The 26,768-nt window shown below is 39.4% G+C and overlaps 1 protein-coding gene across 4 annotated transcripts in view; it reads right to left on the bottom strand.

Moving 5' to 3' along the window:
- GRM1 (glutamate metabotropic receptor 1) overlaps window positions 1-26,768 on the bottom strand; it is a 190,720-nt gene that overhangs the window by 68,646 nt on the left and 95,306 nt on the right. For all 4 annotated transcript variants that reach the window (XM_032102138.1, XM_032102139.1, XM_032102141.1 and 1 more), the window contains exon 3: window positions 2,502-2,737. In XM_032102138.1, coding sequence (XP_031958029.1) covers window positions 2,502-2,737 — 236 coding nt within the window. The remainder of the gene's footprint in view (window positions 1-2,501; window positions 2,738-26,768) is intronic.

Below are 26,768 nucleotides of genomic sequence, written 5' to 3'. Positions count from 1 at the left end.
TTTTATTAACAGAGAGTTTGTGAAAAGGCCTGCCTCCAAATCTGTGAGAAGTAAAGAACGTGGTTTCTTGGCACTTTCATACTAGACTTTCTTGGAGAGAAAGTCTCCACCAAACAGCTTTGAAGCTGCTAGTATTTAAAGTGACATTCTTAACCTTCCAGAAATGTCAGATAAAGACATATGCACAGAAAGCTCTGGAGGTGACAGAAAGTCAGCAGTCAGATCTGTGTAGTTAAAGAAAAATAAATATTGTATTGCCCCCAGATTTGCTGGGGACACGTAGATCTCTTGATTCTGTAGGTATGTCATTATTGGGAAAGATACCTTGTGATGCTTCCCTTTGGTGATTTGAGACATTTATGAACTTTTTAGTTGTGTGTGATAAGTCTGAGGGTTATCAGTGGTACACCACCAAATTTAAGACCTGATTGCTTTCCAGCAACGACTAAGAAGTACCACATATTTTGAGGTTTCATGCAAAAATTTACAGCTTTCTAGAGGAGGGAAAGATGTCTGAATGCCTGACTTGACACTGATAACTGTTAGAGTCTACCAATGTAGACAAATGATTTTGTGTTTCACTAGTATTATCAGAATGTAGTGGTCCCTGACACCTTGAGAAGCCCAGAACACTAGGCAGGCATGTAATGATACCTCTTCAGACCCTCTGCAATGTCCAGTGACTTCAAACCTGGGACATCCTGAAAAGTTTGGGGTGGGGTATTTTTTAATAAAGCAGCTCCCATTTGTTTTCTTCTGTGAATTTTTTTTTTTTTTGCTTAAGTACAATTTTAGAATCTACAGCGATTGCTGTCTGAAAACTCACCTACACATTCTATGCAGAAGTGCCCCATGTTGGCCATTTTGAACTCACCACGTGGTGAGTTCTCTTGCCTTTGATCCACCAGATGAAGGGTGACTATGCCGGTTCAGACTCAAGTTTTTAGTTTCATAACCAAAGAGAGGCTGGATAAAAAACTACCCATGTTTATAACAGCTGCTGAGATGCCTGAAAATTAAGCCTTTTCTCATCAGCATGAAATTTATTTGTGTAAATGGAATGAACGGAACAGTGCAATTTTAAGCTTCTTTTCTCACAAAAGAAGGTTGTGTATTTGCACTGTGCATCAATCACTCAACTCTCCTTAGCAATTTTTGCCCTTGTTGGCCTATATTAACTCCTTTGTCTGAGTTGAAGCATTCCTAAAGCCGATTAAATATTTACACCAAAAATCAACATTTTGGTAAAGTCCAAAGTTAGTAACTCCTTTCAGGAAAAATTATCAACACAGATTTAGCCTGTCTGGCTTGCCATTAGTCCTGCAGCACCCAGACTGGCCAGCCTGCCTGCTGGTCAGCACATCAACCCAGTTTTAAGTCAGTGACAGTATTTGATAATGTGCCTCAATGGTGAATAAGGGAACTGGGGAGAAACAAAAGGTACTGTGGAAGTTTTTATTAGGAAGTATTACTGATGGAGAAGGAAAGAACTAGAAACTGTGGGAATGCAGCTCAGGAAGCATGTGAAGACCAACTGAGATTACTGCTAGGGGATAGAAGAGGTCAAAATGTAAAGAATATGACTGAAATAGACAGGAAGCAAGGCTTTACTAGTTTTGTTTCTAATGAAATAACTTCCTTAATATCAAGTATACCCTTTTGACTAGAAATTAAGCATTTACAAACTACAACCAAAATATATGCAAAAATCATTCAGCAAGGATTTAATAGAAATGTAATCATCACTCAATTTACTAATAAATTTAATCTTACTGAAACATTTCAGTTTATTTTCTTGGATTTTGAATGAAAGAGAAAACCTGTCTACGCACAGGTACACTTCCCTTGCTATGAGGTAAGAGTTACTTCCATTTGTACGATGTGTTTTTTATGTGAATGCTACATAGTAGAAGCAAACTGTGTATGTTTTACTGGGTTAAGAAAAAAAAAGATAAAGCAGATTACTGGCCAAGTTTAAGACTCATCAATTTTCCTTAAAATTGGTTTTCTGCTGTAATATTGTCTGTGAAATTCCTGATCACTCAGTTGATCAGAAAAGCTGACTTTGAGGAAAAAAAGCATAAATTTGTTCTTATTTTTGTTAAAATTTCATGGTTCTTTATTTTTTACAAGCCATACTACAAACTTAGGCACTCCTGTCAGCCTTGGCATAGCCCTAAAACAAGAAAAGGGGGTAAGTCACTCTATAACAGAGCAGAACTAAATTGAGAGGAGGCTGTGCAACCAACACCAGACATACTCCCACCAGGGCTGGGATTATTATCTGTACAATTTGAGGTCATCATCTTTCTTTGCATAAAAACAAACAAAAATAAACAACAACAAGCATTTAATTAAAAACAAACAAGCAAACCAAAAAAATCAAACAAAAAGCCAACAAAACAATCACAAGAAAAACCCAAACCAGAACCAAGGACAATTTTTTGCCAGGGCACAGATTCAAAAACTGGAAAAAAAATTTAAAATATTTGACAGGTTACCAGTGCAATTCTTCTGGAAGTTAGGATTCTCTTGAGGGTGCCCTGGAATGCGGCACTGAAATCTGTGCTGCCAGAACTCAGGGAACCAGGGGTTGCGCGTGTTGGTGTCCAGACGCAGCTTCAGGTAGTAGTCATCAAACGCCAGCACCTCAGGAGACTGCAGTTTGATAGTAATGCCTCCATTTGCTTCGGGTTCATAACCTTCAATGACTTCATCTCTGTCTGCCCAACCGTCACTGAAAAGAGGCAAAAATACCCTTATTACACAAAGACAGAAAGCTTGTTTTGAAAAAGTGACCAGCCAAAGGCAGGCTGGCACCCTTGGAAGAAAGTGTTTAATGGGGAATCTAAAGATGTAAAATTCAGGCAGAGAAAGCAGAGCGATAGCAACTTGTAATGAGCAGTCTGACTGATTTCGTGCAGAGTCCTCATTAACTCATCCAGAATAATGAGGATTTATCCTTGTCCTTCTGGAAAGGTTATTTTGGCATAGCTTGTGCTGTGATGGCTCTGTGACTGAAGAGATTCTGCCTAATTTCTGCTGTTCTGTAAGAGGTGGAAACTGAGAAAATTAATGTTGATGAAAAGGAAAACGAGCCAGGAGCCTGGATGTTTTTCAAAATAGACCTCAGCGTGCATGGATTATACAGCTGGAAGAGCAATTCAAATCAAACATGAAGTGAGAAATGCATTCTGTTGGAAGAGAATTGAGTAAGACTACTCGACCAAACTAAAAAGAAAACAACATGCTATTCTCACACTGCATGGGATTTGTTACAACATGCTTTTTTCCCTCTCCTCCTTCTTCTTCTTTCTTTTCTTTTTGGTTTAATTAAGAAACAACAGCTTTCTACTTCTCTGTTCATATATGAGATACTTTTGAAAATCGGAAGATAAAACTCTTGACAACATTATTTCATGGAAAGTCTATCTTAACAGGTTTGAACAAAGTCCATTGGGCTTAGCATCTGAGCTTTAGTTTAGTTCTTAGTTCTTTTTCTCCTTCTTTAGGAGTCCATTGACTTAGTGTCATTCTCCAGTTCTTATTAGGGTCCCCTAAGAACAGTGCTTTTACAGTCTAATTTAAGTGCAAATAAAAGTCAGCCATTGCTTAATCTTAAAATGCTGGGCATGTAATGAGAGAAATAGATTATTCTGGCACCTCAGGTCTAGGAATATTGCACTCAGAATCAAATCAGCTGCACTGCTTCTGCGAATACCAGACAGATGAAGCACTTCCAGCAGCAAAGAGCTCAAGAGGAAAAATGCAATTGACCACTGAGATAAGTCTCAGAGTCACCCAAAAGAAGATTGCATCCTGAATTACAAACAGACTGAAACAATGTCCTTGTTAGAAGCCTCTTACACACAGCCTTGAGAAGAGAGTTGTGGTGCAGACCATTACCAGCTGAAGGCATTTATGAGACACTCAGCATACAGGTGCCTGGGAATCCACAAAGGAAAATAGGCATGATTTGAAGTAGCAAGCTCTGGCACAGTCCTAGTCAAACAGCTGTAAGGTGACTATGCACTGGGCATGTGTGAGCCTCTGGTCCTCGGCCACAAGACTAAATAGCTGCATGGTTTAGTTGGCTTTCATACTAACTGCTGTATCTGTCTGTGCTCTAAGCACCTGGAAAGAAAATGGCATTTCTCCATGAAAATACAGGAAAACCCACGTGTAGTGGGTTGAACCTGAGCTGATGGACAGGTTTTTAGACTAATGACGCTTCTCACAATTTACATATTTAAACCACATGGAAAGGCAGGAATTGTCTTTCGTTCAAGCTGGTCTGCCGGAAGGTGGAGGGGCCTCTGAGCCTCCGGGCCCCACCGGGCCGGGCCAGGGCCCCTGCTCCCCCCCTTTCCCAACACCGCAGCACGGACCCTGGGTCACTGGGGGGGAACCGTCCCAGAGCCGCAGGCAGCTAAAACCAGCCATGGACTGCTCACAGCTAAACCCATCTGGCATGGCTTCCTGGGACCGGCGGATCCCTCTCCTCCATGCGGAGCCGGCGGAGCCAACGGGAGCTGGCGGAGCCTCCTGTCTGCAGCCAGCACACTTCGTGCTGAACTGAAGAGGACACCACGCAGCCAGTAGCACAGAGGGAGCGAGGCTTTCTCCACTGTAAAGCCTGAACAAGAACACCCTTCAACATGGCGGCGTCAGAGTCAGAGAGAAAGAGAAGTGAGTCACGTGGGATGGAGCTGAGCATGGCGACGGGAGAGAAGAGGGCGGTGCCGCGATTCTCGCGCGTAGCTTAAAAAACTTCTTGCATGCTGTGGTAAGAAACTGTAATATCACAAACTGTCTCTTTAATCCATTTGGAGTACATGGAGGGATGAAAAGTTCACGTGTGGCCTGTGAAAATTGTGAAGAGTGCCTACGCCAGGCTATACAGAATTATTGAGAGGCTTTTTAGAGACTTATGGCGAAAAAAAGCCTTTGTGTTCAGGCCAAAGTAATTCATCCTTAACAAGATTAATAACCCCATGCGATGGCCCATGTGTGTCAGTGTGAAGGAACTGTGAGATTTTCATGGAAGAGATGTTTTACACCACAGCAGATTGTTTCTTTGCGGGCAGGTCTGCAGTTTGGGAACCATGTGCAGCTGAAGAAAACCCTTTTTTCCTTAAGCATATGAAAGAGACTTATCAAGAACTGCAACACTGACTAAAATCCCATGTTCTGTTACCCTTTGTGTGAGTTGGGTAAAAGGAGGAAAGTGCTGGAAAGGGGGAGGGGGTTTGCTTTAATTTCTTGTTATTTCTCTTTACTTTTAATTCTATTAGTAATAAAACTCTTTCTTTGTACTGCAACTGTTTAAGGTTTCTTAATGCTTTCTCCTAATTCTTATCTCACAGAAGGAAAATAAGTAATGCATAGATATTTTGAACCAAACCACTACACCATGTACTAAATTCTTTCCACATGGCAAACAAAATGCCAACCTCTATTATGGAAGTTATTTAAGCCATGGACATATGGCAGTGCAGAGTGATCAACATATTCCTTTCAACCTAGTCTCAGGAACTCACAAATCTGTACTTTAGCATGGCACCTTCAAGGCAGGATTTCCTCTCTGTTTCCCCCTTTGCCAAGGCCTTGCAGTAAAACTGCCCAGAATTTCCGAGTTTACAAACTGTTGACCAATATCTTCATGCAGCATGAGATACAAGCATGTGCATGTTGTATTTCGTGTATAAAAGCAGAGAGCTGGGGGAGATGCAGGGTGTAGGTCACAGGAGGGAGACAGTGATTTTGGAAGTATCCCAAAGGGACTCTCTCTGTCAAGGTGAACAGAAGCTGCTGGTCATTTCTTCCAACAGCCTGGGGTGCAGGTTACACAGTATTTTGTACTAATACAGCCCAAGTGATACCCACCTGGTTCAGCCTTGGCCTGACAGCTGCACTTGAATTGCTACAGGGGTGCACAGAGTCAAAAACCTACAATTTTACAGTCCATCCCTGCTCCCTGCCCCAGCAGACTGCCTGAAATTCTGGAGAGGGAAAGAAACCACAGTTCAACATCTCTGCATCCGCTGACTCTTCACTTGTCCGTATGCTGAGGACAAATAATAAAATGTACCATGCACCCCTGACCACTTCATGACAGACCACAGTCTAGATAATCCTGGTCTAGATAACCTTACAAAGGTAAAACCATGAAAACTAACTTTCTAACATAATTCAAGATGGAAATTTTCACTAGAGAGGACAAAAAGACACAATACTTATTTTTTCTTATGTGGAGGAAATGTAGGAAAGAGATCAGTCTTACAGAATGAGTAATTGAGTCCTAATTGCATAATTACCTCATAATGTGTCACAATGTTTTTGGCTTTCAAACTATAGACTCAAGCAGAAACATTAGGAAGTCAAAAAGATTAAGTAAATTGAGCCATTTTTTACAAGAACTTCTTGAAATGAGGTAGTTTCACTACTGCTTGGATTCCTACCAGCCAAAGAATAATTATTTATTTTTCTTCCCCCCTTCCCCAAGATGTTTAGCTTGGAAAATTGCCACATACACTCTGAAGGCAAAACAGAGCAAATCCGCAAAGACAAAAGAAAGTGTACTTTGAGTCCTCTGAGGGCAGCTCATTGAAGAGTCCCCCTAAACTGGAACACAGATGTTCACCTAATGTTTGTCTCTTTCTGGCCCCAAATATTTTTTATTCTAAATTGTTAAATATGTCTGATAAGTTTTATCTTCAGCAAAATGGGAATAAAAAGCACTGGAATCAGAGAAAAAAAAGTTCCTATGTATTGGAGCTCACATGGGAGCTTTACTCTATTTTCAGTAAAGTCAAGGAAGCAAAGAGGAGTCCTCTGGTTTCTTAGGGGATCTGTGCCATCCTGGCAGCTACAGGGTGACTGAGCTGAAATGTGCCCTAGGGGGATGTGCAGCCCTACCACCAGCTGTGGGAAGATTACTAGAAACCTAAGATCCTGTTATAATACCTTTTTGTATTCCTTTTAGCTGTTTATATACATGTTAAAAAAAGATTGGCTGGAAGAATTGCACCCTTGGTGTCATATGAATAAATGGATAGTGGTCCAGAAGATGGTGGGGAAAAAAATGATGGTGTTTTGCTGGGCAACAGCACGATACTGATGTCCAGATGACAGTGAGAATGTCAGTGACAGAATCACATGACCAATAGCTGAGTCAACATAAAAATGAAATTTCTTTTTAAAAAGGAAGCACGTACCATTCTTTTGTTGTCAGAACAAGTACATTCCACCTACTATCCTTCTTTCATTCTTCTGAATAGCAAGCAGCACTACACATAGCACTTTTTGCTAGCCCATCTCTCTGTGTGCCTTTAATACAGATTTCAGGAGGTGGCCCAATATCCATTACCCAAACTGTCATCCCTGGTAAGTGTCCATGCGAGTGACTTTCCAGCCTTGAAATGTGCTGGGTGTCTTGTGCAACTGTTGATCTGAAGCTCTGTGAGGGGGCTTAAAATGTGATGACAGAAACAGTGAGGGAGGGAAAAGCATGTGGGTGTCAAACTAGCAACCACTCTTTTTGCTCTTAGGAGAGAAAGAACAGCTTTTGTTATGGTTTTGTGGTGTTTATCACAATCAAAATGGTCAGTGATACTCTGCAAGCTGCTCTTGGTCCAAGTCCCAGTCTGGTGGCTGACATTAATGATAGCAAATCCAAATTTCAATATTCATTCACAAACAAAAATTGGAGGAAAGGGAAAAAGCCCAAAGCTACCCCAGAGCACCACAAGTCCTATTTCTCATTATCACAGATGCTATTTTTTTTTTCAGTCAATTTACTGTTCTGTTCATCTGTGACAACGGACATCAATGAATTGTGGTTCAAGCGTCTTAGCCTCCCTATATTTTCTGAACCACAGTCACATATATTCTTGTGACTGAAACACTGGGAGAAATGGAATGGATTTCCAATTTCCTCTCCTCTTCCAAACATGAATAATGTCAGCTGCTTTTCACAAGGGCTGATGAGACAACCAGCAATCAGCCTTTCTATTTTCATCTCTTCAGGGCTTAACTCTTAAATGATGCAGCAGCAGCTCTGCTCTGCTTCTCAGCACAGCACTCAGAGAGTTACTGGTCCAGATGTTTTTTCCAAACAGGCAAACCCACAAAAGTAAACATGCTTATGAGGATTGCTTGCCCTGTGACTATTGTGGGAGTTAGCACACTTTCACAGGTAAAGAAAACAAAACACATTTGTTAGTCATGGATACTGACTGGCAATTTGATCCCTGCACCCTTGAACAGTTTGATCTGACTGACCAAAGCTGTAGAGGGCAATTGATTTTGACTCCTCTGACTGGAGAGCTGCAACTCCCTTTGCATTAGCTGAGGTAATGTTTTCTTAAGAAGTTTTCATTCATGATAAGATATTTTCTTTTTCTTTGGACAAGTTATAAAAATAAAAGAAATTAAGAGCAAGAAGCCCTTTTAAAATGCTAAATTAATTATTTCTGGAATAATCCTTCTGCCTACAGCAGATATTCTTGTCATTATAAAACCAAATAAATCAGTCATACTAACATGATTTCCATCTCTTTAGTTTCCAGTGTTAAACCTTCACAGAGGCTCCCTGCAGATATCCTATTCAAACAGGGTAGCAGGGAACTAGGTGACCATAATTGTCACACAAAAGGCTCAGAATCAACCTTCTTGCCTTGTCTCCTTTCCACAAAACTAAAGTCCATGTCAGTACACCTTCCATGTCATGTTGATATTCATCCCTGCAGACCCCACTGCTGAATTCCTTCTTGCCACGCTCCCAAGGCTCCCAGCTGGCCTGCTGTTGTGTCAAACTTCTAATGCATTTATGTATGAGGACAGCACCACTCAGAGAATTCAACATTCAGTAAAGTGCCATGACATTTTTATGTGTCAATATCTGTATTTTTAAAGACAATTATTATATAAGGATTATATACATATATTTTTTTAAAGGCTGGACTATGTAATTGGAAGGTACTTTTTGCAAAACTGACTTTCTGTGTGGTAGTCAGACACTGATTTTTTAGAGGCTCAGACACTGCTTATGTAGAGGCATTTCAAAATGCTACAAAATCCAAAATAGTGGTAAGTGGCATTTAAATAATTTGTTATTTGATTCTGGAAAATGCCAGTGCTCTGGATTTCCAGAGCTGGTCAGACATGGAAGCCTGCAAATTTCACTTTCTCATTTTATAGAAGTTTTTTCTGACAGCACCCCACTGGAAAAGCCAGCACAGATTCTCCGGTCTGCATGCAAGAGTCATACAGCTGTGCTTTTTTACTGGCAGAATGGATGGAAACTCAGAGCTCAGCATAAGACTAACCCAAAAAGTGCCACTGTGGCAAGTGGAATAATTTCATAGGCCAAAAAAAGAGAAAAAAATCAGTGTTGCCACATGCTATGATTACAGGTGGCAGAATCAGGCCCAGAGTTACTCACGAACAGCTCCGTAGCTGACTGCTCAGTTGCCTTCTTCTGGGAGTAGATTTTTTAAAAAATTCTTTATTTCACGCGCCTGATGTGAAGAAAACATACGATTACCTTATTGTGAAGGAGGATGGGCCTGTTCTCTGGCAATAAGGAACACTACCAAAAATATTCAGTGTCTGTGTAATACATGCCTTAAACAGAAGATGCCACGTAAAGAAAATTGAGACTGTCCAACACTCATAAGTCAGCAACTCATGAAGTGACTTTCCTCCTTAGGTATATGCATTTTCAGTCAATCCCAGCAGTCAGCAATGTCAGCTAAAGAGTGCTGATCATTATTCCTAGTGAGTATTGTTGCAAACATGATAAACAAAGGGCCATTTTTGCACTTACTCATTTAGCTAATTCATTAGTATTACACACTTGCATCGAAGGGTGGGAGAGCTTTCCTCAGTTGCCAACAAGGAATTTTTAAAAAGGGTAGTTTTACTTTTACCTGTGTTATAAGTCCTAGCAATATTAGGAGAATAATCCCACAGCTACAGATAAGCCTGTATGTCACTGCGGGCAGGAGCAGGCTGAACAGCTGTGTACTGTCTGTCATTCTGTAACCTGAGGCCTGCTGAGAACTGACTGACCTCCTCAAAACCAGAAGAATCAAGTTCACTAAATTTTCTCAGCTGAAAGGAAAACGAATAGGTGATAACATACAATCATAGAATGGCTTGGGTTGGAAGGGACCTTAGAAGTCAATTAGTTGCAATTCCCTTTGCTAGACTAGGTTTCTCAAAGCCCCACCCACCCTGGCCTGGAACACTTCCAGGGAGGGGGCATCCCCAGGGTCTCTGGGAAACCTGCTTCAGTGTCTCACCACTTTCACAAAAAATAATTTCTTCCTAATATCTAATCTAAACCTATCCTTTTTAAGTTTAAAACCATTTCTCCCTGTCCTATCACTGCATGCCCTTGTAAAAATTTCCTCTACATTGTCTTGTAGGCCCCCTTTAGGTACTGAAAGGTGCTGTAGCCTCTGAAGTCTTCACTTCTCCAGGTTTAATAACCCCAACTCTCTCAGCCTGTCTTCACAGGAGAGGTTCTCCATCCCTCTGATCATCTTGGTGGCCTCTTCTGAACTTGCTCCAACAGGTCCAAGCCCTTCGTATGTTGGGTACCCGGAGCTGGACTCAGTACTCCAGGTGGGGTCTCACAAAAGCGAATAGAGTTGAAAAATCGCCTCCTTCAATACAGGCCTCAGTTGAGGCCAGTAGTTTGGCTCCTACATGTGTGGATGGAGGTAGGCAGGAGTTATCACCTTCCCGAGCTCCCGGTCTTTTTCAACCAGCATCACAAGGTACTGTGGGATTCCTATCTGTTTCCTTTTCCCACAAACTGTGCTGGGATGAAATGTACCCTGAATTCCAGCCTTTAGATTTCTCCAGTTTGCTCACCTCCATAGGTCAGTCTTGACTAAAATGAGCTGAAAGCATGGGAATATCAGTTCTGGACACTGGAAGCATGAGAGAAAACAACTGAAGGTCCTTCTGGGAAAGCTTTAGAAATTAAAAAGAAGACTGCTGCTCTGACGATCTCACACACACGCAAGAGAAGGTACAAGAGGAGCATTTGGTGCCAGACTGTGCAGATTTTAGACTGAGAACTCACACAGCGCTACTATGGCACTGTGGGCTGTAAACCGCCCATGGACTATAGACTGAAGAGCGTGTCAAACCTGGGGATGGTTATCTCTCGAGAGGATCAGTGTGACTGAGGAAGAGACTGGTATGATTTACCAGTTAACCCTGCTCCATTTGAGACAGCTCTGTACCCATTATGGTTTCAACTCTAATGTCCTACAGGAGGTGCTATTTCCTGAGAGAAATTGACATATGATGTTTAAAAATAATTCCCAAGGCCACTTCCTGCAAGTGATTTGTCACATTTCTTGGTAAAATTTCTGTTCTTGTCAGGTTCTTCTTCATGACATTGCGTATAACATCTTTCGCTTCCCATTCATGATTACTGAAAACTCTCAGTCACAGTAGCACATTAGTTATCATATTTCACACAAACAAAAAATGTTGGTAAGGGCTTGAAATTTTTATTTAGTCAATCAGGGATTTTTTTTGAATGAATGACACTCTGTAAAGAACCTAAAGTTGATAAATGATAGTTCACTATGTTTCAAATTATTATCATTCACTTCTGTGTGAATGTTCAAAGTTTTTGCACTGTTCATTTAAAAATGTAGATTATAACCTTGTGGACCATGATGGATTGTATTTTGCAAATATGTATTTACAAAGGTTTTAATTATCATATGTGGTGCATATATTTGCATGCAATTTGCATAATGTAATTTATCATGCAGGCAGTATCTTGGAGAGTCTTTACTGTCAAAATTCTTGATACGTTTGGCATTTTTAAATGTAGTTCCTGCTTTTATGCAGGAAAGTTTTTACCATTCTCAAGGGTGTAGAATGCTGCATATCTTGGAAAATCAGCAACCATACACATATTCTCTAAAGCAATGGCTGATTTTTCAAAAGGGATACACACATGCTTTCACCACAGAGTGACAAGTGGATTAAATCCTTGCACTGCATGTTTGAAATTCATAACACAAGGCATCATGATGAAAGCACAGTATCTTTTCCAAATGGAAGCATGTGTGTAGAGAAGAGTATCTAATTTTGAACAAACACACACAAATAGGAAACTTTAATCTTAGCATTGTGCCTCATGTAAGGTGCTTCTGAGCTCCAATATCATGGAAATACAGAATCACAGAATCAGATGAATTGGAAGGGACCCACAAGGATCGTCAAAGTCCAACTCCTGGCCCTGCACAGGACACCCCAAGAGTCACACCGTATGCCTGAGAGCATTGTCCAAATGCTTTTTTAACTCTGTCAGGCTTGGTGCTATGACCAGTTCCCTGGGGAGCCTGTTCCAGTGCTCAACAACCCTCTGGGTGAAGAATCTTTTTCTGATATCCAACCTAAACCTCCCCTGACACAACTTCAGTCACATGGAGTCAAATCCAAGATTTTTAACATCTTATTAATACACATAAATTTGAAAATAGAAAGGTTTGGCCTTGCATCTCTGTACCAGTTCCAGGGGATTTTTTGCATCCCCTTGCTGCTGCTTTGCTTTGAAATATGTGCAAGAAGACTTCATTGAAGAGTGAGTATGGATAGAAAGGATATGGTCATTCCTGCTATGAAGAGCCCAACTGTAATCCCTTTTCAGAAGGGATAATTAGGAAGGAATATTCCTGCTAAGACTTCCAACCTGTCTGAAAGCTAGAGACTGAGGTCTTTTCTGTGCAAGCATGTAAAGGCATGAAGGGGAATAGAATCCTTCCTACCTCTGCTCTGGCCAACTACAGTCTTCGAGTCAGACCTGAAGGACTGGAAAGACAGATAATATATGGAGGGGAAACAGTATGGAAATACATGGAAAGGTATATATATATATATAAATACAGGAGAGAGATGAGGTAAACACACATTCCTCTTTGCTCCATGCCACTCCAGCAGATCTTGCTGGATGCTTGGATATGAATTTTTTGCACTTATGAAAAGATGAATTTCTAGATGTCTTCCCTAACCACAAGCAGAAAAAGTGGAAGCGTAGTTCCTTTCTTCCCTCCTTGCATTGTTTGTTGAGGTCCTGCTGAGGAACAGGAAAACAGAAAAACATCTTAGAATCCCGTTTCCATTTCCATACAAACTGTGCTTTCAAAACCAGCATGAATTGCAGCCTTTAGATTTCTCCAAGATATTTCCTTATTTTCACATGATAATCCAAAATTTCCCTTTAGGGTTTATATTTTTAGGTGATTCCCTCAAGCCATCCCTTACTGTAACCATCTCATATTACACGAGTTAAGAGAAATGCACAGCATTTATAGGCCTTTTCTCAATATAAATCAAATTTCAAATATGAAGACCTAAAGAGGACATCCCACATCTTGCATTAGCTTGCCATTCGTGGTTTGCATATAGACTATTTTTCATACCTGCACAAGGTTTCTGGAATGCCTTTTCCACACTCATGCTTGAAAACTGAACCTTTACACACATATTTGTTTAGGAACTGCTTTTTGCTTTGCTAGCCCTTTAATGAAGCTGTGTCTGCAGAGGAAGTGGCAGCTGCAGGTAAGAGTGCATTATCCATTCCATACCAATGCACACTAACATGGGCTTTGAAAATCAGATTGAATAAAATGAAGAACAAAAATGAAGTATGATTGAACCCATGATAAAATCATAAAAATCATTGAGATATTAATCAAAGTTATCATATATTAGAAGAATATTTCCCTAAACAACTGCTTCCACCAAAACAATTTTAAATTTGTCCTTATTTGCCATTCTCTTTTTCACTTTCTGTGGATAATTGAACATTCAGATTACTATGAATGTTTATGAATAATATAATTTCCTCTCAAATATTTATGAATCATTCATTTGAAATAACATATTGATATAGGAAATATCAAATTCATATTATGCTAATGAGTCTCCTAAGCACCTAAACTATTCCAGGGAGAGAATCAAGTAATACTTGAAGGCTTTCACAGAATAAATAAAATTGTTAAATTTCAGTAACCTACTAGCACAGCATTGTATTGTGTCAGTAAAGAAAAGCTCATGAACTGCTAGGAAACCAAGAAACCAATGAATAATTCCAATAACAAATTCACCTGAAAATTAGCCAATCTTTTAATGAACAATTGCTGAACATCACACAGGTGTAATACCTTGAATTTTTTTTTTATAAACCACTTTGTTCAGACAATTCTGTTATACTTGACCTGAAGCAAAATGCTAGAGAGCATTTAAAAATATATAAAGGTATTACTGATTTACCCTTCTGCAATTACTGATGTCTTAAAGTCATGTTTATCCCTATAGCTATACACTTATTAAATGAGAAATTTAAGTACAGTCCTATTCTTGTCTAAACCAAATTTAGTTCAACACCACCTGGCTAACATCTACACCTTAAGAGTTTCTGCTGTAGCAAACAGAACTAGAGTAGGACAGTAGCAGCCTTTTTGGCATTTAGGTCTCAGGTATCTAGTCCATATTAAAACCAAATAGGTCCTGAATATAACTGGAAATTATCAGATATCTTGCTCACTGAAATGTGCCATCTTGTTTAAATGTACTTATTTAAAGATTAGATCATCAGTTTATCGTTCAGATTGTTCAAGTGTTATTTATTCCTTGCAGGTGTCATGCTTGCATCACTGAGAAAGCTAGGATGGCAGATACTTGCTGACATAAGGAAAGGTTCGCACAGGCTGCTGCTAGCGTGCAGAACAATGTTACAATATTGCATCCCACAGTAACCTAATTTTGTAGCATGTGGGGCATGGAATAGCCATAGTGAGATGCATACTTAAATACTGAATTTGTATGCAGCAATACCTGCCTACCCTCCTGACTATCTAGGGATAGGAAAAAGCAGCTATTGAAGCCTTTTTCTTTTTAAAAAATGATTAATATGCAGACTTATCCAAGTGTAAACATAAGTGAGGATTTACTAAAAGAGATAGGCTTCATACTGAGTTATGCTAATCAGAAACATATATTGAAGATTTTATGAACAGAAAGAGATAAAACTCACTTATTGGTTATAAACATTAATAAAAACTGTGCACAGATGTACATTTAGAAAGAGTAGAATGATTTGCCAAAATCTTGCTCACACTACATGTATTCTTATAGATACTTGAAACATGCTTAAAATTGCAGGAGTAAAATAGCTCCACGTACTTTTTACAGGGACAAGCCAAGCTGAAATTAAGTAAATGGACATTGAGTAAACTACTGACATTTCATTAGACTAAATAAAATACCAAAATGCATCAAAGTCACAACTCAGAAGGCCTCCATTCTTCAAAATGTCTAATTTACCAAATCACCAAATTAATGCACAATATAATCAGATTAATTTCAAAATGGACAAAACAAATATTTATCCTAGCTAGTTCTGTACTGGAAATTGAGAAAGCATCTTTTTTCCTACTAAGCCCCAAGTTGTACGTGAATTGGAAGATTTCTTCCAGGCAATATGTATGAATGTCTTATCTGATATCAGATATTTTCCAGATGGAAATTTGTCTTAATGATCATCTGTTCCAAAAAAATATGGAGCCTCTGCTTCTGATGCAGTCACGGAAAAATTCAAGTTGGAAGAGACCCCTGGAGATCTTACAGTTTAGCAAGATATATGGTCCATGCAATCTCCCTTTAAGTGATTTGTCTCATTCCTGTCATTTTCTTGGGATCATTAGAGAAAGTACGAGTCATGTAACTCGGGAGACAACACATCTGCTACTATAAATTAAGTTTTACACTTTTATTTAGGAAGGCAAAACTTCTTTTATATTTCATTAATCTATTGACCTCAGAGCAATCAAAGTGTTCCTAGGATCAAATTCTATTAATTAGTGATGATATTACAACTCACTAATGGAAAACTGAAGCAAGCTTTTTAAAAATAGAACCAGATTTTGTCTGGCTTTTAAACAAAGGCACAACTGTGAAACGCTAACTTGACTTTCCTCCTACATGATACAGTGAGACAGAATTCTTTCCTTTTCCTTTCATGAATCTAGCCAGAGAAGAAGAATGTGCATGGACCAACAGAAAACACATGCTGTCAATTGCTTCATGCAGTATTGGGATATGCAAAGAAAATCTGAAAGGCAATGTGCAGAAACTTGTCTTGAGTAAAAATGCTGCCTTTATGGACATAGAAAGGTAGAAGAGTAAAAGCCGAATGGAATCAACTAAAGCCTTCTGTCAGGATGCTGCATGGGCCAGCTACTCCTTGAGGGCCGGGGAGCCAGGAACTGAGGGGAAACCCTGGGCAGGGCAGGACAGGGCCTTGCCAGACAGGGCTCAGTCCAGTGTGCCCAGGCCAGGTGAGCCAGGGACACCCAAGTGCCATGGCCAAGTTCAGTCAAGGGTTTAGGTCAGTGGGCTGAGTGTCAGTAGAAGAGCTGATTGATGCCACAACAGAAGCATCCCTTCTGTTTTCAGCTTTTTGGATGATTTTTAAAATCTGTGAAATAGATTTAAAATCTCTGAAAATGGCATGGGGCCAGCCCAGCCCCAAGTAGTATCGGCACGGGACTGGCGGCTGCGCCAGGGAAAAGCCCCAGCCTGCCGAGGGTATCAGCAGCTCTGTGTGCTGCATGGCATAGAAACGGCGGCATAGCCTCCCCCATTTGCCACACTGCATGGACCAGAAGTGAAACAAACAGCAAACCAAAAAGATGCCATCCTAGCAGACTGAGCACAAGAAAGAACGCGGTAAGCTACAAAAGCAGCTACTGTGTGAGAACTCAACCAGTACCGATCTCCAAAGTCAACACCAACCAGCCGCCTCATCATTTTAAATTTAACTGTTTTACATTGTTTTACCATTTTTTATGTTGTATAAAAATTATGCCCTTCCCTTTTCAATTTAATATGAAAGAGGGAAATGTGGTTATCTGTTTACCCACTGCTTTTCTGATCCCATATTGTTCCCCGCTGCTTTTCCTTATCCCTAGCCCTGGCCACTCCCTTGGGCTCTCCCTATTGGTTCCAGTACCCCAACTCCACCCATGTACCGCCCCTGAGCCCCTGACAAGACCCCCTGTGCCCGGATCACGAGGCGTCTCTGCCTCTGGGGATCGCTGGGACAAGATTAAAGATTAAAGATCTTCGGAAGCCTAATGAGGGACCCTTCTCTGCCTCTTTTGTCATCACTGTGTTGTAGAGCTGATAGCTGCCAGAGCAAAACTGAGGAGCCATCCAAAATGGACTACGGGGGGGCAAAATGGTCGCACTGCCCTAAGCAGCTCCGCTGAGCTCTCAGGGAAAGCTGCAGCTTGTTAAACTAAATCTAGCATTACAACAGGAAACAGTGCCTTCTTAATGTTTCTGTCCCACAAATACAACTGCTATAGTCATCACAAATTTACAACATGTGCAGCCAGAAGAGACAACGACCCTCGTGACAACAAACTGGACCATTGCCATTTCCTGAAGGTAAGAAAGAAAAGGAAATTCAAAACCATTGAGAAGGTGACAAGTACACAGTAATGTTATTTCCTTTTACTCTATGGCTGGATTATATGCAAATCTCAAAGAAACCACTCACAAAAATCTACTCTACCTCTGTCAACAAGCTCTGAAAGCTGGGTTTTAAATCCATGTTTATATGTGAAAATCAGAGAAAAAACAGTTACTTCTGGGGAAGCATTCAAAATAAAAAATGCTTTCTTATCCGTTGAAATACTAACAAAACCTACAGAATTTAAGGTAAGTCACATGCAAGAGAAAATAAAAAAGAAAAGAAAAGAAAAGAAAAGAAAAGAAAAGAAAAGAAAAGAAAAGAAAAGAAAAGAAAAGAAAAGGAAAGAAAAGAAAAGAAAAGGAAAAAAAAGAAAAGGAAAAAAAAAAAGAAAAAACCCAAAGAGAACAACAACGACAACAAGAATAACAAAACCCCAAACAGAAAAATGTGGGGAGAAAAAGGAAAATAGCCTTTTCAATAAAAGTAATCTTGTGGGATAAATGTAAGAACAGTAGTTTGAAATTTTGAATACCAGGACTGTTCCTCACAAAAAAGTAGAAAGGATAAAGGAAGACAAATTGTTGGAGGTGGAGAGAGCCAGATAAAGCACTCTAGATTTTCTGTATGTCCTGGGCTGACGTAATGAAGCCGCTTTATTCCTTACCCACCGCTCATTGCCCAAGGACGCTGTTCCTTTAGGATGGACCCGGGGGCGGGGCCGGAGCCAGGGCCCGAGGGGGCGGTTGAACGGTTCAGCCCAAGGGCTTCAGGCGCCGGGCAGGGCTCGGGAGGGAGCGCGCCGGGAGCGCTGTGCTGCTTTTTGGTTTCCTTTGGGTTCCAGCTAGCTGGGAAAAGGTTCTCTTGGCTTTTTTCTTGTTCTTTTTTCCCTTTCCTTCCCCTTGCCTCACTGCCTCCCTTCCCTCCTTGCTGGTCTGGGGAGCCTGCCGGGTGGTCCCAGATGGTCTGAGCCCGGGTGTCTGTTCCCTCTCTGGGAATTTGTTTTATTTTGAGGGTTTTTTTCCCCGTTCTACCCTGTTTTGTTTGTGTGTTAATAAACTGTTTGTTTTTTTCCACTCTCACTTGCTGTGACCCACTTGTCTCATTGGTGGAGGAAAAGGGGAGGCCTTTTCCTCCTGAAGTTTTGTCTCCAAAACCGAGACACTGTATTATGTCCTGTGAGCTGTAAGTAAAGGAAGATTGCACAGCTGGTACTACCTTGGGAGAAACCTGGGATGTGATTAAAAGCCAAACAGGCAGACTGCTTTCAGCTGCTTCCTGCCATCTTAGAAAGGACAAATGTTTGAGTTTTCCAAGTTTCCTTTAACCTTCTACTGGTGGCCACCTGTGCTTAGTCCTATACTTTCCTCTCTACCCGATTTCTGATGCATTAGAACTCCTTCTTTCCCATCCCAGTGAGAACTAAAGCATGGGGAATTTTAATGTGCCCAGTCAAGAGGAGTGGACACAAAGGACAGTCCTATAGAAGCCTGAGCCTTGAGGGACCAGCAATTCTACATGGAGCAAATTACTTATCCCTCATGAATACCGTGGAGTTGATTCTGGATCCTCTAACAATGGTCTGGTAACACCCACTTATCTGAGGGATACAAAAGGAAGTAAATGAGATTGCTCAAGATTAGTAAACATTGGTCAGTTAGAGAAATGAAGGAATATGAGGATAGTATCAAGGTCACTTCCATCATGGTGCTTTTCAGAAAGTCCATAGCAGGCAGAGGACACAACTGTTGGGAAAGAATGCAGACATAGTAAATTACAGGACAGTCAATGTCATTTCATATATAAACAGTTCATAATCTATCCAATACATATTAATCCTATTTCCAGTTGTAAGAAAGGAAAAATATTTAACCTAATGGTCCATTTGACAATATTTAGGAAACAATGCTGATGGAAAGAACAGAAAAAAAATTGATACAGGATCTTTATGAAATAACGTTATGTTTTTATTTTAAATGGAGTAAAAATATAAGTATTCACCAAATTAAACATTATTTAAAATCAAAAATTGTTTACTAATTAACTAGAGTCATATATTTTTAAAAATTTGCAGTTAACTTCCCTCTGCAGTTTTGGGGGAAGAAGAAGGAGGTGGGAGAGCTGTGCAGATGTGAAATCTATGTATCATCTATGTAGCAACCACAGATAAAAGCTAAAAGGGAATTTACATGAATGGGAATTAACTCTATTTGCCAATCAATTTTCACTTTGTCATACCTGCCCTCTAAGTCTTCCTTGTTGTGATATAGGGCCATGCACTCTGTCCTGGGCAGTGACCCCCACTATGGCCAAGCAATCCTTTGCCACCCCATCCTTTTCTCTTTCCCATCTGCTTGTCTGTTATCTCCCCAGTTATTCTTCCTTTCTATACTACACAGCCTTCACCCTTTCACACTGTCTAGATACTGGGACTTCATTCCATGAAAGCCTCTAGATACTGCTCTAAGTGACACAGGAGCATAAAACTTCTCAGCCACTATTTTGTTCATGAGAGTATCTCTGCATGCACAGTCAGCGACTGCACACTGAAAACTACATTTTAATCCCTACCGAAATACTACTAAGTAGAAGAATGCTGCATCAGTTAAAAATAATTAGCTGTGAAAGATTGCCATTGTATTAGTGGGAACTACATAGTTTTGGCAGAGGAAGAACAGAACTATCCCTGGAAGTTTGACTCAGTACAAAAAATGAAATGACTGCAACAATGTTACTTATTTCCATCAGCATCAGGTTTAATTGTACTATAACACACATAAACACCGATAAGATATAAATGCACGTCTGTGTTCTGAAAAACAATTTTTAAAAATTAAATACATCTGTTTAGCAAAATTAGAACTCAAGCCAGGATTTGTCACGGAGATGCTTGAACTAAAATGTAAGTGGTAGAACACAGTAACACTCTTACTGTGAATTCAGTTATGACTTGCAACCTATATTTTTGCACAGAAAAGAGAAGGGAAACAGAAACTATGTCTTGATGATAGAAGTAAAGTATCACTCCCAAAAAAAGATAACATTCTGTCATATTCTAGTCATGTATATATATAATTGTTATATATGGTATATATGTGTGCCATTTAATTCTGCCAGCCAAGAAAACAGGAAGGCAACAAAGAATTATGGGGGAAAAGATAACTGAACTAATAGACAATGAAAGTAATATCTATTTGGTCAGTTTTTACTACCTTGGCAGGGATGTGTTTGCATTAGGACTCAAAAGCTGTGGACATCGATGAATTCCAGCTTAGGACTGTGTTGTCTAATATCCAAAGAAAGCAGAGGAATGACTTTGTTATGTGCCTGTCTAATCAATGTCCAGAAATAGCAAGGATTATTTTTCAGGACAGGTTTGACAGAGAAGTGTGTGATGGGAATTGGTTTAACAAGGCAACCTTTTAAAATGCTATATTCAGGAAATCCTTAAAGAAGCTTATACCAGTATTCACTTGACAACCTTCTCTGTAAAAAGCTTTTTTCTCTTAAAAGAAAATAAAAATAAAACTCATGAAGCTCAATAGGGACAGATTCAATTTCCTCTTTTTTTTTTTTTCATGAAAACACAAGTCTAATTAACCAGGCCTGGAGTTTTTTGTTATATTGAAACAGAAGCTCATTTAAAGCCAATGAGCCCATTCAACAATAATGGAAATAGATACTGCTGCTCCGTTCTCCTTTCTGACACCATCTTTACCACATACCAACTCATCACCATAAACCAACTAACATTAGCCCACATCGGTCATTAGCTGCTTTGCAAAGAACTTTCTGTTTTCTCATTTATAAAGAGAAGAAATAATACCAAGAAAAATTAGCTCTTTTTACTGCCTCAGAAAAAGAGGTGAGGAAAACTGCCTATCGCACAACAGTAATTTCTTCTGTCCCCCAACTAAAGCACAGTACCCAAAACCAAGATACTTCATCCTCAGAAGTGTTGCAGTGTTAAAGCATTTATTGTTGACTGTTCACATCTTCTTCAAGTAGGTTGTCCCTGTGATTGTTACATTACCAAAAAACCAAATAACTGATGATCACAGGCTATAAAATTGTAAGATGTGTAAAAATTAAGACATATTACAATACACAGTATTTTGAGAGACTTTTTAGAGCCTTCATTGCTTACATATTTCATTTATTGAGGCTTTCTTTGAAATTGTAGGAGTTAAGCAATTGCTTTATATTAAATGAAAATGAAGATTTTGTGTTGATGCATGCCTTCACTAACTAAAATTGAATAGTAATACAAAAGAATTCAAAAATGAAAAAAAATTAAATTAAAAAAAAAAAGGCTGCTCTTTCCCACCCCTCCAAGGACAGAGAAGCATATTTAGTAAGCTAAGTTCACACATGACACTAGGGCTAGGAGAAAACACCGTGTTTCATTCTACAGTTTGTTCAAGTTAATTTCTCAGAAAATCTATTCACAAATACTGGAAAATACTGGAAAATATTCATGCAAGATATACCTGCTACACAGTACTGCACTGGCAATATCACAGCATTCAAAATCCATCTTAACTTTACATCTTTATAGTACAAAGCTCCTTGAGTTCTTAGACTGGTCCTACAGACTCATGAGAGTTTTGTAGCCCAGAAAGACAGGACACTAGCTACTCCTTAGTGAGATACTAAATCCCTAATTATTCAACACTTTAATGTCTACTCCTTTGGGGAATGCATCTGAAACAGCCACTGCTATCCTGGTATTGCAGAAAGAAAACAGCTTCCAACATCCCAAGAATGTCTGGGGTAGAGTTAAAAAAATAATAAAGAGTAAAATTATTTCTTTCCGGAAGTTGAAAAAAACCAAAGGGTTTATTTTGTCTTGATTCAAAAAGTCTTTGGGACCAAGAGTACATCTGAGATCTGATATCTAAAATAAGACAGAAGAAAATAAAAGGAGATGGAAATATTACTAGTGATTGGATTTACACTTCAGGCTACTGGGACTTGCTTAATGCTGCATGATGGAAAGTTTATGCTGAAAATTTACTTCTAGTTTCAAACTTCCCATCTACATAGAAGTACACCCAGAATTCTTTTCATCCCCCCCCTTTTACATGCACTTTCCAGAATTTTATACATATAACAATCTTCTTCAGTATGCTTTTAGACTAATTTCTTTACATGCAAAACATAAATTTGAATCTTTTTTCTGCCTGTTTACATCCTTGGCATTATTTGTTCTTTGTTCATTTCTGTATTTGCTTTCTTTCTCTTATATCAGCAGCTGTATTTGCAATGTTGTTCAACACTTTTTAGATGCCTGTGTGCCTCATCTTCATTTATCTTGAGAAAGAGTTAAGCAGCATCTAGTTTAGTAATTTTAAACTCATTATTTCCTATCTTTATTCATGAGTTTACTTCCTTCCTGCTATTTTTTTTTTCTCATGGTAATTGTATAAGCCTCTCCGATTTCTCTTAACAAACCAGCTATCTCCTTTTATATATGTTGTAATTTCTTTTCTTCACCATTGTTCTTGTTTGGCTTACTGTTATATCCTTCCACTTGGCAGAAAACAGGAATGCTCAAAGAGCCAGGCTGAAAAAAATCATATTCTTCATTATGCACAGCACCTTATTGATATGCATTACTTATATAAATTTTGAAAAAGTTGTAATTTATACTGCGAGTTCCTAGAAGAAAAAGAAAAAAAGACCTATCTTTGGAATTTCAGTATATAATTTGAAGTAATGCAAATCAGAAGCAGTGCTTCTAATACTTACCTGATTTGATCTTCAGGCATACATATATTACTTACTATTTGAGGGGATGAGAATCCTGAGCATGCAACAGTTGTAGAAGCATTGCTTGCTTTCAGTAACCAATTTTGTAAATCCATTTCAGCCTTTAGAGAACCTAACAATTTTCATATTGCTATTTCTCTATATGGTTATATATGTTTGAATACATATTCCTATGCACCTGTACTTAATGAAAAACATAAAAAACTGGTTACCTATTTACCATAGTAATTTCTTTCCTTACAGACCCTGTGTTTCCCAGCTGCACAGAGACCTCACCACTCAACTCAGCTCTGCTCCTGTTAGCTTTCCCAGTACCTGTCTTGGACTTGGCAGGAAAAGTCACCATGTCTGAAGGAGTGCCAGCACACATGCTGCCATGCCTCTCCTGTGTTCAAATGGATTTGCTCTTATATGGGAGGTGGAAAGAGGAACTACAGGACATTATTTCTGGCAGTGCATTTCCAACACACAACATGCGACAGCCAAAGCTGTAGACTTCAACCCAGCTCAGTTCCCATCTCTGTCAATTCAAAATATACATTAAACTCTCACCATGAATACAGAAAGGTCTGGGTTCATAGGGGAATGGGTAGGGGAAGATGAAAAAGATCTGAACTTTTGTATCTTAGAACTTTGGCATACCTGGTTGAAGACGTATTGCACATGGGAACTGGGAGATCACTACCTTAAACGGGGTTTATGGATCCAGGTCATTGCTAGAGTTAATGGCCTCAAAAAATGATTTTGAATATTTCCTCTTCAGAACTTTGATCACAGAGATGAAAAGAACCCATTAGGGTAGTGCTGGGCTCAGGAGGAAGCCCAGACCTTCTCACTCACAGTCCATTTCTCTTTCCTGAGAGAGACGGAAAGCAAGGTGCGGGGTTTTGTGGGGTTGTCACCTACTTGGCCTTTTCACAGCATTTAGGCAGTGCAACTCAGAGATTAGGAGAAATTGAGAGAAGGTCAGAAGGTAGTGCAAAGGGAGACAATCTTGGGCAAAGTGATTACCCAGATAAAGTCCATTCTTGTTTACCTTATCTCTAGCTAAGAGTTTGTGCCCTCATGCATGCCTGCCTATGGACAACACAGTCCCTTTATGAATGACAACAAAACCAGAGTACATCTGGCTGTTCTGGCTTCTGTTGTGAGGCAGGCAAGGTGACCAAGTAAGCAGCAGCCAGGTGTGATAGCTACCAAGATGTTATTGCAGCACTAAATATAGGGCACTGGTTACACTGGCCTCCTATGACTGACCACTGGCATCTCCAGTTCTGCAGGGTTGGCTGCTAGGCAGATGTGTGCGTAGCAGGAGGCTAAATCAGTGGAACTCCAATACATTATAGGCCTAATCTACAGTGCCTTGTCAGTGTGTCTTTTGGAACATGTGCTGGTTATCTGATATGGCTTTTTCCTGCTGCTTTCTAAATTTGCACTTGTTCCCAAGGTCTGGGTAGGTAATCTTGAAGGTGCTTGTATGGACTTTGTAATGGGACAGAATCTTTGGGTCAGTTTGTAAGAGCAGAATATAAGGGGCACTCCAAACAGCTGAATCAGAAACAAAAATACATAGTGGAAAGTTCAGCACAATTGAGACCTTATAATGGGAAGCTAAAGTAGAAGATTTCAATTGAAAACAAAAATTAAAACAATTCAATTAAAATCAGTGGGAACAAATATTTTGGCCCAAACTCAATTTAAAATGTGCTGCAGCCAGCATGAGATGCAGAGGCTGTATGTCACAAAAGAATCCAGAAAGGGTAATGTAGGAGACCAGCTGTCCTTAATGGTATGTGTACACAGGCCATAGATCCTGATCTTTTACAGATCTCTAAGCTTGAAACAGAAACTGAACCATTTAGTTAACAAGTGATGAGAGGTATTAGAAATGGCCTCTCAATATGTACCACTAACATTGAAAGAAAATCTGCATTATTGTTTGTGTTTAGATCTAAGAGAACTAAATAGATTGAAAAAAAGTTCCATGAAGTGATGCATTAATCTTTCACTAACTTAAATGTATATCTGCTTCGCTTTTACAAATCTCCCCAGATAAGAGGAATTCAAGGCAAGCCACTTCCAATGCACTGTACAGGAGGTAGTAGGTTCACAGGCGTCCTTTGGCTTAAAATATATTCCTGAGATTTTTCACTAAGTGCTACATATTTCTTGAAGGAGCTGAATCTATTGAAATGCACAGAGATGATGTTCTGACTTTTGAGAGTACAGCAACAGAACATCATGAAAGACTAAAAAGTGCATTCGACAGGACTATGAAATAGGACCCAAATTATACAACAAATTTAAAGCTTCAGGCTCCAGAAATGTTTGAAAAAAGGCCTAAAGAAGGCAGTCAATTCCTAGCTATTCTAGACTTCAAAGATGAAAAGACAAATGAGTGTGCAAAGTGGGAGGGATGGTAAAATCTGTGGGAAAATTCATGCCAAGCTTGACAGTCTTTATTAGTAGCTGTCAAGCACTTAGAAAGAAGAGTGCACAATGGTATTCAAGCTTGGACAGAGACTTTCAAAGCTTACAGGGTTAATAAAGTTCCTATTAAGTATTTTGATAACAGTACAGAGACCTAGGCATTTTCAGGTGCTTTGAAAAATTGCTGAAGGATAGGATGCTTACAGAATAGGCTGAATACAGAGCACTTATGAAATCAGAATGTCCCTATGCTTTAGCAGAGGAAGAGGGTAGGTGAAAGAAGTTTTACACATTCACTTACAGAAAGTTGGCAATGGCAAGACATAATCACATAACATTTGTGCTCACAGCAAAGGTGTCACTGGTTAAGTGTAACTGCAAAATAAAATAGGGTTTTACCAATTGCAATTATACCATTTTAAAATACAGCATGAACCTGGAAACATACTGATAGAGACAAGATGAATTCTCAGAAATAAAGGTGTGTTATTGCACATGGGAACAGTAACAAAATAATCTCAGAAACTATATTGTTGGACTATTATTTGTGTTACTATAAGGCTACATGGAGAAATTTGTTTCAATTTTTTTCATGGGAAGAATTAAATCTGCATTTGCCTGATATATCCTAGAAATTGTTAGATCTTATCCTGGTCTACCACCTGATAGGCAGAACTGGATTATGGATTTCAACACCTAACCTGCCAAGTTCCAGACATCCTTAACTGAATGGGCTAGTGGAAAATGCCATTAAAACAGATAAAAGGTTATTCATAGGCAAGTCTAGAAGAGATGTATTCCTACTTCTGATGAATGTGTGAGCACTATCTCTAGAATTGTCTACCAGTAGCTGAAATTCAGTTTAACTCAAAAGTCAAGATCAGACCTCCTCAACTAGGAGGAAAATCAAAGAAAAAACTGTTTCTGAATATAAAATGATACAATGATAGTATGACAGGAGTTCTAAAATATTAAAGTTTTGGAAGCCTGGAGGTACAGACTGTATGCATAATGGCATTTAGTGGATGCAAGAGGACAGTGACTTGTG

The sequence above is a fragment of the Corvus moneduloides genome, chromosome 3 (genome assembly GCF_009650955.1).
Source record: "Corvus moneduloides isolate bCorMon1 chromosome 3, bCorMon1.pri, whole genome shotgun sequence".
Taxonomy (NCBI): domain Eukaryota; kingdom Metazoa; phylum Chordata; class Aves; order Passeriformes; family Corvidae; genus Corvus; species Corvus moneduloides.
Note: the sequence above shows the minus strand (reverse complement) of the source record. Positions and strands in the feature narration are given on the sequence as shown.